Source organism: Nothobranchius furzeri, chromosome 9 (assembly GCF_043380555.1).
Source record: "Nothobranchius furzeri strain GRZ-AD chromosome 9, NfurGRZ-RIMD1, whole genome shotgun sequence".
NCBI lineage: Eukaryota > Metazoa > Chordata > Actinopteri > Cyprinodontiformes > Nothobranchiidae > Nothobranchius > Nothobranchius furzeri.
Genome location: NC_091749.1, coordinates 41,147,293 through 41,159,103, shown reverse-complemented (window position 1 = coordinate 41,159,103; position 11,811 = coordinate 41,147,293). Strand labels below are relative to the sequence as shown.

The window sequence follows — 11,811 nt, the reverse complement described above, 5'->3', positions numbered from 1 at the left end:
GTGGGCCGAACATTGCACTTATTCATAATTACAATTATTCAATAATATAAGTGGTGTATTGTTTTAGAAATTTGATTTACAAAACAGCAACATTTTGAAACCTTTTTAGTTTAAAGAAAATTCTTTCTTCATGTTTCAAATCTGCTTTTTACAAAAAATAAAAAATAAAAAAAACTTTGACAGTTGAACAAATTTCAGTGTTCCAGAGGAGTTTTGATTGATTGAGCTTAAATAAAACATGTTGATTCCGAAAATGCTTTGGTTCCAGTTAAGTTGCGAATGAACAACTTTGATGCTTTATTACTATGACAAGCTGTGTTTTTGCACAAGCACACATACTGGAGTTATTTTCAGCGTTCCCTCTTGAGCCAGAGAAGTTCAAGCAAGAACAGATTAGGTTACATGAGAGACACATGTCACAGTTGCTAAATTTCATGTGCACCAACGTCCACGGCTGTATTTCCGTTTTGAAAGCATTTGGATTTCCTCTAAAAGGTGAAGACTCAAACAGGTACTCTGGTCTAATGATTTACTCTGAGCATGATGGTGTTTGTCTAAGAGAAGCTGTGGTTGCTTTTATTTTGGTGTAAATCTGCCCGACACTCTGTGTTTGCAATAGAAATAAATTTCGAAATGCTGTGAATTTGCTTCAAATCACTTCCTGATAATGTACCAATTAATCAAAGCCACAGAGAGACGGCATTGTGGCTCAGTCCAAAATTGTAAACATGTTTTTTTTCCAATTGATTATAAAACATGAGCGATTTATCTCTGTCCTTCCTTTTGTGTGTGTGTGTGTGTGTGTGTGTGTGTGTGTGTGTGTGTGTGTGTGTGTGTGTGTGTGTGTGTGTTCTCTCATTCTGGATGTTTCAGACGGTCATGCTCGATGTGTTAATAATAGGCGGTGGCCCTCATGCCTTGACCTTGGCGAGCTTGCTGTCCAGCCCTGACCCTGAACCAGACTCTGACCATGAAGGAGACCCTCCCTTCTCCACTTCCAGCTCCAGCTCTGACCCTCTCAGGTCTCAGGCAGGTCCTGAAAACTCTAAAAACAAACTCTTCACTGGCAGAAGGAAGAGAAGAACCACTGCTGGTACAGTGCTCTTGAATGATACACTTTACCCTCAAATCTAATCTGACAAATCATTTGATGAGGTAATAAAGGTAATAAGCAACCGATGTTGATGAAACACAGTAAAAGAGGGAGGGAAAGGACCTTCCTTCCAACTTATGCAAAATGCCTTAACCCTCTGGAGGCAGGCGTTGCAGATTTGCAACGTTAAAACCTACCTGGTTACTAAATTTCATGAGCAGTTTTGAACTCAGAAGTACCCTTGAAGGACTTGGTTGTTGGTCCTTTTATCAAAACTTATTCTGAGCCTGAGAGGGTTAATAGATTTTAGTTTTCAAACATTTTATTCAATATACTTTTTTCAGTGACTCACAGAAACATAGACATTATTAATGGCAAGATATTAATCATAAAAGGGAGGACTCAATATTTTAGGAGAAGGTTTGCCTCAGCTACTCCCTCCCTACCTTCTGTCCATCATGTTTTTCAATTAGCTAATACTTCTTTAATCAGTTCCTTGTAGTAAAGCTAATTAGTACCCTTGGTTTTCAAGAATTAATACTTTCTGTCTGGGTTTGAAGTGGTAGATGGACTCAAAGGGTTAGGCAGCCAGGTAGCCAAAACTGTTTGTAAAAGCTGTGAAGGAACATGAACAGGAGGATTAAAAACACACAATGATGCACTCACACACAAGGAACCGACGGTGAGTGGAGGACTGAACTGGGTTTAAATCACGAACAGGGAATGAATGAGTAACAGAAAACTAATTGAAGATCAAAAGGATAATAACATTAAACTGAAGGAATAACCAGTATGGGGGAAACAACATCTAAGAGAACACAGGCTCAAAGGTCAAGGACAGACAATGAGCAGAGCTAAAATGAATGCTGGGGAGAAAAGGGAGAGGGGATATGGAAAAGGACACAGGATGACACGCACGACACTTCCTGATTTTGTCTTTTTAAGGGTGTGTTGGCTCTGCAGGTACAAAACACACCACATTCAGCACAACCGCTAATTTTCCTCCAAGTAAACGTCATCCCATACAACTACAGGCATTTTAATACTAATACCTCTTTTTGTGCTGTTTTTGTTTCTTTTGTTGCTGCTGTTTCAAACATTTTTGACATGAGTAAATTTCCACTTGACTCCTCGTGTTTGAAGTTTATATTGTGTCTTAGCTCGTTATGTTAACAACAAAAATAATGATTTACGGGCAAAACTAATCCACACAATCTATGTTGCATTATGAGTCAAATGAAAAGTGCAGTTTAACTACAAATTAAATCATTATTTTTTTTCAATATACACTTAATTGTGTAACTTTGATTGATTACAAATAAAGACCAAAAAAAATAACTTCACAGACAATCAGCCAAATAGATTTTTTTTCGTTCAAAAATTTTAAGGATGGGTAAAATTGTGAAGTTTGGGCTGTTTTAGAGCTCTGAAGATTAGTTTGTGTTGATGGGATTGTTGTTCATTCATCTGTAATTGATGTCTGCAGGTCAGATGATGGAGGAGGTGAACACATCATCAGAGTGGGCAGCCCCCCCCTCACTCATTGTCCTGGTGGTGGACACCTACGGAGAGTGGACGGGTCTGTGGGAGAGTCAGTTTACAGCTTTGAACATCCCTCACCTGCGCTCTCACACACTGGTGCACACAGACCCTCTCAATAAGGTACAAACTCAAAAATGAATCCCTGAAAGTATAAATAAAAAACTGATTTCTCCCATTTGGTCAAAAATATAATCAACACCAGATTTGCACGGTTTGCTTTTTCTGACAGAATTCGCTTCAGGAGTTTGCGCTCAAACACGACCGCTGGGATGAGCTCCACAGTCTTCCAGAGCAGATTTACATCCTGGATGAAAATGCATTCTTCAACGACATGCGGCTGGGAAAGAAAGAGAAGAAACGTCTGAACATCAAATCTTCTCTGAAGAAGACTTTGTCGTTAAGTCTACCGGGAACCAAACTTAGTGTGGATTTCTTTAAAGATCAGGTCAAAATTTTTCTTTTCAAATGGAATGTTTGATTTATTAGAGAGAATCAAAGCTGCTTTCTAAAAGATGGGTTTACTATATCATATAAGTTCCCTTTTGTTTGCATTTTTAATTGTGGTTTTATTTTATTTTTTAACAGTTGCAAAATGTTGATTTATACCCGTGCCCATATGAAACAGCTTCTACTCTTCAGTCGGTTTGATACCCGACTTCATGAGCTTAACTCCAAAATCAAATGAGGGGATATGTTCTCCTGGGGAACTTCAACACTCATGTGGGCAACAACAGTGAGAGCTGGCAGGTGGGGCTGGGAGAAATGCCCCCCCCTGATCAGAGTCCAAGCGATGTTTCGTTTTTGGGCTTCTGGGCTCATCGTGGATTGTCCATAATGAACATCAGGTTTAGGCAAAAAGGTGTCCGTATTTAAATCAGGATGCCTTACGCGGCTATTGGTGATCGACTTTGTTGCATTTTATCTGATCTGCGGCCACATGTCTTGGACACTTGGGTGAAGTGAGGGGCGGGGCTTTCAACTACCTGGTGGTGGGTTGGCTTTGATGGTGGGGGAGGAAGCCGGTCAGACCTAGCAGGTCTAAACGTATTGTGAGGTTCTGCTGGAAACATCTGGCGGGGTCTCCTGTCTGAAGAAGCTTCAATTCCCACCTCCGAAGTCGAGCATTCTGCGCCATCCCTTTGGAATCCCTTACCAGCTGAACTCAGGAATACAACTACCCTTCACCATTTTAAGGCTAAACTCAAATACTCACCTATTTCCTGCAACTTTATTTACATGTTTCACATTTATTTGTTTTTTTCTCAGTATTACAACTTGTCATTCACTGTAATTGTTTTTCTCTGTTGTGCTTGTTTGTGATGTGTTTTTCCTCCTTACAGTACCGAGACCTAGTTTTTAGAAGGCACTTCAAATAAAATGTATTATTATTAATATTATTATCAACGGTGAACAATCAGAAGTGTTTCATCTGATTCCTGCAGGTGGAGAGATACAAGTTGGACAAAATCCTGCAGAAAGGAACCGTGGAACAAATTGTTCCTGTGACTGAGGAGACACCAAAAGAGAGGGAAGAAGACACAAGTGACACACCCATCATGGACACTGGAAGCAAAGAAGGTGGATCCAGGAGGAGAGTTAAATATTTTCAAGTTCATCTTCAAGACGGCAAAATTTTAAAAGCCAGACGAGTTGTTATGGCAACAGGTCCAACCCGTGCTCAAATGTCAAACATCCCTATGTGGGTCAAACACATTGAAGAGATGTATCCAGAAGAGCGTTTACAACACACTGTCCGTCTCATGCATCAGAAACCAAACTATAAGCAAAATCTCAAAGAAACAAATGGTCAAAAACAAAGCAAAGACCTTTTCAGCGGAGGTAAGTTAGATTTTGCTTCCTACAGATTGTGTAACTTCATAAAAATTTGCAAGTGAGACCAAAAGGTGTGAAATTCTATGCTTTGTTTTCAACTGAAAACCTCAGTGCCTGTCCAGATTTCAGTTTGAGTTCATCACTCGTGTTTGGCCATGATTTTCCTTTACAAGCCCCGTGTGCTTATGTGTGTCTATGACTAGTATGTGAGGCAGGACAGAGAGTAATGGTAGTTGGTGGAGGGCTGACCAGCGCTCATGTCGTCTCACTTGCCCTGCAGCAGGGGGCCGGCCAAGTGACATGGGTCATGAGAAAACACCTGCAGGTCTTGTGACTGTGTGAAACAGCATGTAGATCAAACAATAACAAACCCCACTAGCTACACATTTTATCTCCAAACACAACAGCTCGACTTTTGTTTCATTCTGCAGCTGAAACAGTTCGATGTGGGTGATGTGGAAAGCCTGGTGGGTCGCTACTCTCACGTGGAGCATGGCATCAAAATGGATGGCCAAGCCTACTTACGACAGTTTTACAACGAGCGGAGTCTGCACAAACGTCTGACTATGATTCGCCAGGCGAGGAAAGGAGGGGCCATCACCCCAGAGGCCTACGTCCACCTGCAGCCGTTCATACAGAATGGACAGGTGGAGCTCAAAACATTCTGTCAGGTAACTGTTTTCTGTTCACTTCCTTTAAACTTAAACTTCAGCTAAGAGCTCATTATCTTCAGGACGAAATATGATACTTTTATCTGTGTTTTGGTCTGTCATATTTTCTCATAAACTGTTACTAAACTTTAGACACACATCCATTGCACAATGATCAAATCGGTGGGTGCAATTCCAACTTCAAACACTAGTGCCGATAATGAGCAAATAGGAATTTCTAGCATGAAATCTTGTGTAAGGTTGTTGGACTAATACTTGGCCCCTCTATAAATATTTTGGTCCCTTGATGGCCCCATACTCTGAAAAATCCTAGCTCTGCCACTGAGATGATGACCCTGTTCAAAATGGCTCCTACATCAAATAAGGATAAGGATAGGATAGCTTTGTTTGTCATGGTACCAGCTTGCTGGAACAATGAAATGTAGTTTCAGTGCAACCTTTCCAAGAACAGACATACAGCAAATAAAACACGTAAATTGGAAAAAATGGTTGACTGTGGGCATGAAGCCTTTACGGCGCTCCCATTCTGTAGATAAAGAAATGGGTGACACAAGGGTGGGGAGGGATGAAGGAGAAATGAACATTTGGCCCCACTCTGCCCCCTACAGTTCACAGAGTAAAGAAGGAAAAACACCAGAAACATGAAAGCACATATTCAGTCACAACACAATCGAACGTGAGGCAGGTGGGAGGGTGTGGGAATCCCCACGCATCCGAATAGTCCGCAGCTTTGTCTCATCGTGGTCTTCGGCCTCCACTGCCCAGTAATGGGAGGAGCTTGTACGCATTGAACAACATCTTGTTTTACCAAAGCATTATTTTTACAGGGCTCACTGCTGTCCTACTCAGTCCTGTGAGTGATGACAGTTCATTTAATCCTTTGAATGTACAGGTGAATGAGGCCAGCTGGTGCTACAGGACCCAAACCTGGAATCTGTCCCTCAGCTCTGGGGACCGCTGGACAGGTGACACCATCTGGCTCGCCACAGGCTGCAAACTTGATGTCAGACAAGACCCGCTTCTTTCAGAGGTGATGAGAGAATTCCCAATTCAGGTAGGAAAAGCTAAAACGGAGTATACAAATGCAGAACAAAACTAGCATCTTATAGAATGGCTCATTTAAAATAAACTTTTTATGATTTGGTCCAATTCAGGTTCATTTTAAAGTTTGATTAAAATGTGTCTGTTCTGTGCTGCTGGGAAGGTGATAGATGGATGGCCTTGTATAACAGATGGTTTAAAGTGGACAGAAGACTGCCCACTTTATCTGATGGGGCAATACTCAGCTCTTCAAGTAGGCTCTAGCTCACCCTTAATGTTTAACTGTGCAACGTGCTACAGAACCACAGAAAGTTATTTTTCCTATCTTTACATGCAGGTTGGACCTCATGCTGTAAACCTGGCTGGTGGGCAGGCTGCTAGCATGCGGATATCTAAAGACATCATTCACCATCAGAACCAGAACAGCGGATTAGTTTCTGACATGAAAGGAGGAAAATCCAAAACAGAAGAATATATACAACAGATGCAAGGACTATTCTGGCTATGACCCTACAGAACTCAGATGGATCAAGTGCTCACCTACAGATCTCTGATTGACCAGGCACCTGACTACCTGAACACAGATTTTATCCCTACATACGGCTTTATGCAACCTTCGTTCCACATCTCAAAACCTGCTAGCTGTCCCACACACTAGACTAGAACTAAGGGAGCAGACACCAGCTCCCAGACTGTGGAACGATTTGCCCCTGAAACTCCATCACTCTGAGTCATCACCGGTTTTCAAAACACATTTGAAAACCTGCCTGTTAAACCAGGCCTTCTCTCATTAATTGTTTGGTTTTGTTTAAACATCTATTGATATTATGGCAAATGTTCCTTGTTTATGATGATTCGGATTTTCATGATGCTTTATTTGGAGTCATATTCCTTGTGTAGCTACAATGTGTTGGGTCCAAAGATCCTCCATGTTTGATCATTTCATCCAGTGTTTACCTATGTTGTACAGAGTTTATCTGCAAAAGGTGCTCTGTAAATACATTTTACTTACTAATAGCTTCAAATAAATGTGTTTAGGGCTGAGAGGTGGCACAGTTAGACTGGTTCTGCAGCAAAAATGTCTTTCAATTCAATACTAGGACTCAATTTGGAGTTTACATGTTCTCCTGTGCAAGAGTGTCTTATCTCCAAGTACTCTGGTTTCTGACAGTCCAAAAACATTAGGGTAAAAGGGCAGTATGTTAATTTGTGTGGCTCTGTCCAGGTGAGCAACTCTCCAGAATTACACACTAGAACAAAGAGAACAAGGAAATGAATGGCTGCTGTGTTTCCATAAATAAAGTGCATCATAATGACCAGAAAAGTGCATTAAAAGCTTTATTGACCATGTTTTACTCTGCATGTCCTTACTCGTATAAACAAGGCTGCCAACTCCCAATGAGCGTGAAACACACAAATTGTCTTCACATGCTCTCAAATCCCCCCCCCCCCCCCCCCCATGCTGAAAACGAGCTAAAGCAGCAACCATTAGCAGCTAGCTACAGCACTACAACCGTAGAGCAGTCCAAAAGTATTTAACCCTGAGGGTAAAACTGGCAAAACACATTCTCTGCAATAACTGACCCCCTGCATGCTATAACCCTCCCACTGTTCTAATGGGTAACCCCACGAGGAAGGTTGACCATTGAGCAGGGTTGATGGTTTATCCCCTGAGGTCCACGTGGCAGGGGTGAGGTGGTGCTCACTCCTCAGTGGGAGGGTTAAGCTTCCTGATTTAAAAGACATTCTGTGACATGGTAAATGGTAAATTGCATGTATTTGATACAGTATAGCACCTTCTAGAGTCTTGGAACCCCTCAAGGCGCATTACAACACAGTCATTCACCCATACACACTTTCACACACTGGTGGGGATGAGCTACGATGTAGCCACAGCTGCCCTGGGGCGCACAGACAGAGATGAGGCTGCCAAGCACTGGCGCCACCAGTCCCTCCGACCACCACAAGCAGGTAACGTGGGTTAAGAGTCTTGCCCAAAGACGCAACGACAGCGACAGACTGAGCGAGGCTCGAACCTGCCGCCTTCCGATTACGGGACGGGCACTTAACTCCTGTGCCACCATCGCCATGACTGTCTGTTAAAATATAGTTAATCTTTAAGTGCCATCCATCCATTTTCATCCGCTCAGGTTGCGGGGGCAGTAGCCTAAGGCGAGAGGCCCAGACTTCCCTCTCCCCAGCCACCTGGGCCAGCTCCTCCAGGGGAATACCAAGGCGTTCCCTGGCCAGGTGAGAGACATAGTCACTCCACGTGTCCTGGGTCTACCTTTAGGTCTCCTCCCGGTTGGACGTGCCCAGAAAACCTCACCAGGGAGGTGTCCAGGAGGCATCCTGACCAGATGCCCGAGCCACATCAACTGGCTCCTCTCAATGTGGAGGAGCAGCGGGTCTACTCCGAGCACCTCCCGAATGACCGAGCTTCTCACCCTATCTCTAAGGGAGAGCCCAGCCACTCCGGAGAAAACTCATTTCAGCCGCTTGTATCCACGATCTCGTTCTTTCGGTCACTACCCTAAGCTCATGACCATAGGTGAGGGTAGGAATGTTGATCGACCGGTAAATCGAGAGCTTTGCCTTCTGACTCAGCTCTCTCTTCTCCACGACAGACCGGTACAACGCCTGCATCACTGCAGATGCAGCACCAATCTGCCTATCAATCTCACGCTCCAGTATTCCCTCACTTGTGAAAAAGACCCCGAGATACTTAAACTCCGCCACTTGAGGCAGGACCTCATTCCTGACCCGGAGAAGGCATTCTACCCTCTTCGGAATCAAGACCATGGTCTCAGATTTAGAGGAGCTGATTCTCATCCCAGCTGCTTCACACTCAGCTGTGAACCGCTCCAGCGAAAGCTGAAGATCATGTTCTGATTAAACCAACCAGGCCACATCATCTGCAAAAAGCAGAGACCTGATCCTCAGGCCACCAAAATGAATGCCCTCCACACCTTGGCTGCACCTAGAAATCCTGTCCATAAAGGTTATGAACAGAATCGGTGACAAAGGGCAGCCTTGGTGGAGTCCAACTCTCACTGGGAATGAGCCCGACTTACTGCCGGCAATGCGGACCAAGCTCTGACACTGGTCATACAGGGACCTAGCAGCCCGTATCAGAGGGCCTGGTATCCCATTTTACCGGAGTACCCCCCACAGGGCCCCCCGAGGGATGTGGTCAAACACCTTCTCCAAATCCACAAAACACATGTAGACTGGTTGGGCAAATTCCCACGCACCCTCCAGGACCCCCCTAAGGGTATAGAGCTGGTCCAGTGTTCCACGGCCAGGACAAAAACAACATTGCTCCTCCTGAATCCGAGGTTCAACAATCCGATGGACCCTCCTCTCCAGAACCCCTGAATAGGCCTTGCCAAGAAGGCTCAGGAGTGTGGTCCCCCTGTAGTTGGAACACACCCTGCGGTCCCTCTATTTAAATAAGGGTCCACCAACCCAGTCTGCCAGTCATATGGGACTGTCCCCAATGTCCATGCAATATTGCAGAGCCGCGTCAGCCAACACAGCCCCACAACATCCAGAGCCTTAAGGAACTCCGGGCAGATCTCATCCACCCCTGGAGCCTTGCCACAGAGGAGCTTTTTAACCACCTCAGTGACCTCAGCTCCAGAGATTTGAGAGGCCAACCCAAAGTCCCCAGACTCTGCTTCCTCACTGGAAGACGTGTTGGTGGGATTGAGGAGGTCTTCAAAGTATTCTGCCCACTGATCCACAACGTCCTGAGTAGAGGTCAGCAGCACACCGTCCCCACTATAAATAGTGTTGGTAGCGCTCTGCTTTCCCCCCCTGAGGCGCCGGATGGTGGACCAGAATCTCCTCGAAGCCGTACGGAAGTCTTGCTCCATGGTCTCACCGAACTCCTCCCATGCCCGGGTTTTTGCCTTGGCGACCACCCGAGGCGCGTTCCGCTTGAACTGCCGGTACCCGTCAGCTGCCTCTGGAGTTCCACAGGCCAAAAAGACCTGATAGGACTCTTTCTTCAGCTTGACAGCATCCCTAACCTCCGGTGTCCACCAGCGGGTTCCGGGGTTGCCACCACGACAGGCACCGACGATCCTGCGACCACAGCTCCGGTCGGCCGCCTCAACAATGGAGGCATGGAACAGGGTCCATTCAGACTCAATGTCCCCCGCCTCCCCGGAACATTTTGGAAGTTCTTTCGGCGGTGGGAATTGAAGCTCCTTCTGACAGGACCTTCGCGATACGTTTGGGCCTGCCTGGTCTGACCGGCATCCTCCCCCACCATCTGAGCCAACTCACCACCAGGTAATGTTCAGTTGACAGCTTCGCCCCTCTCTTCACCCAAGTGTCCAAGACATGCGGCCGCAGGTCAGATGAAACAACAACAACGTTGATCATCGAGCTGCTGCCTAAGGTATCTTGGTGCCAAGAGCACATATGGACACCTTTATGTCTGAACATGGTGTTCATTATAGACAATCCATGACTGGCACAGAAGTCCAATAACAAAACACCACTCGAATTCAGATCAGGGGGGCCGTTCCTCCCAACCACACTTCTCCAGGTCTCACTGTCGTTGCCCACGTGAGCATTTAAGTCCTCCAGCAGAACAAGGGAGTCACAGGAAGGAGCACTCTCCAGCACTCCCTCCAAAGTCTCCAAAAAAGGGTGGGTAGTCTGAACTGTAGCTTGGTGCATAAGCACAGACCACAGTCAGAACCCGTCCCCCCACACATAGGCGGAGGGAGGCTACCCTCTCATTCACTGGGGTAAACCCCAACGTACAGGCACCAAGATGGGGGGCAACTAGTATGCCCATCCTGCTCGGCGCCTCTCAGTGGGAGCAACTCCAGTGTGGTAGAAAGTCCAACCCCTCTCAAGGAAACTGGTTCCAGAGCCAGAGCCATATTGAGGTGAGTCCGACTCTATCTAATCGGAACCTCTCAACCTCACACACCAACTCAGGCTCCTTCCCCACCAGAGAGGTGACATTCCATGTGCCAAGAGCCAGCTTCTGTAGCCGAGGATCAGACCGCCAAGGTCCCCGTCCTCAACTACCACCCGTCACACATTGCACCCGACCCCTTTGGCCCCTCCCACGAGTGGTGAGCCCATGGGAAGGGGGACCCACGTTTCCTCTTCGGGCTGTGCCCGGCCGGGCTCCATGGGTGAAAGCCCAGCCACCAGGCGCTCGCCAACGTGCCCCACCTCCAGGCCTGGCTCCAGAGGGGGACCCCGGTGACCCACGTCTGGGCGAAGGAACACGGTTTCCATTTATATAATTCATCGTAAGAGGTCTTTGGGCTGCTCTTTGTCTGATCCCTCACCCAGGACCTGTTTTGCCATGGGTGACCCTACCAGAGGCAGAAAGCCTCAGACAACTTAGTTCCTAGGATCATTGAGCCACTCAAACACCTCCACCATGGTAAGGTGAAAATAAATAGTTTTTCCACATTTTATTCATATATTTTGTGTTTTGCTCATAATTAATTCATATTGTGTTTCTTACATAATTAAATGTAAAAAAGTAATCTGCCTATATCACTTTGTTTATTTACTCTGCCAGACGATGTGCCAGACCAGTACCAATGCGCCCCCCCCCCCATACCCACCCACACACACACACACACACAAACA

The 11,811-nt window shown here is 45.7% G+C and overlaps 1 protein-coding gene across 2 annotated transcripts; it reads left to right on the top strand.

Moving 5' to 3' along the window:
* Positions 1-391: 391 nt before the first annotated feature.
* On the top strand, positions 392-6,920 carry zgc:113276 (uncharacterized). Of its 2 annotated transcripts, none has more exons than XR_008559376.2 (10): positions 392-511; positions 874-1,093; positions 2,580-2,755; positions 2,865-3,080; positions 4,078-4,474; positions 4,672-4,793; positions 4,900-5,139; positions 6,032-6,193; positions 6,294-6,433; positions 6,518-6,580. XR_008559376.2 is itself a non-coding variant. In XM_015953489.3 (10 exons), the coding sequence occupies exons 2-10, from the start codon at positions 880-882 to the stop codon at positions 6,686-6,688; spliced, it is 1,788 nt and encodes a 595-aa protein (XP_015808975.3). In that variant the 5' UTR covers positions 392-511; positions 874-879; the 3' UTR covers positions 6,689-6,920. The 2 variants fall into 2 exon arrangements, 1 of the variants encoding a protein (XP_015808975.3); XM_015953489.3 differs by having other exon boundaries at positions 6,344-6,433; positions 6,518-6,920.
* Positions 6,921-11,811: the final 4,891 nt, after the last annotated feature.

Bases quoted from the DNA above. Each gene is read 5' to 3' on its own strand.
- zgc:113276 (XM_015953489.3), top strand. From the start codon at position 880: ATGCTCGATGTGTTAATAATAGGCGGTGGCCCTCATGCCTTGACCTTG. The intron at 2,756-2,864 runs GTACAAACTCAA...TTTTTCTGACAG, and splicing joins ACACAGACCCTCTCAATAAG to AATTCGCTTCAGGAGTTTGC. The intron at 6,434-6,517 runs GTAGGCTCTAGC...CTTTACATGCAG, and splicing joins GGCAATACTCAGCTCTTCAA to GTTGGACCTCATGCTGTAAA.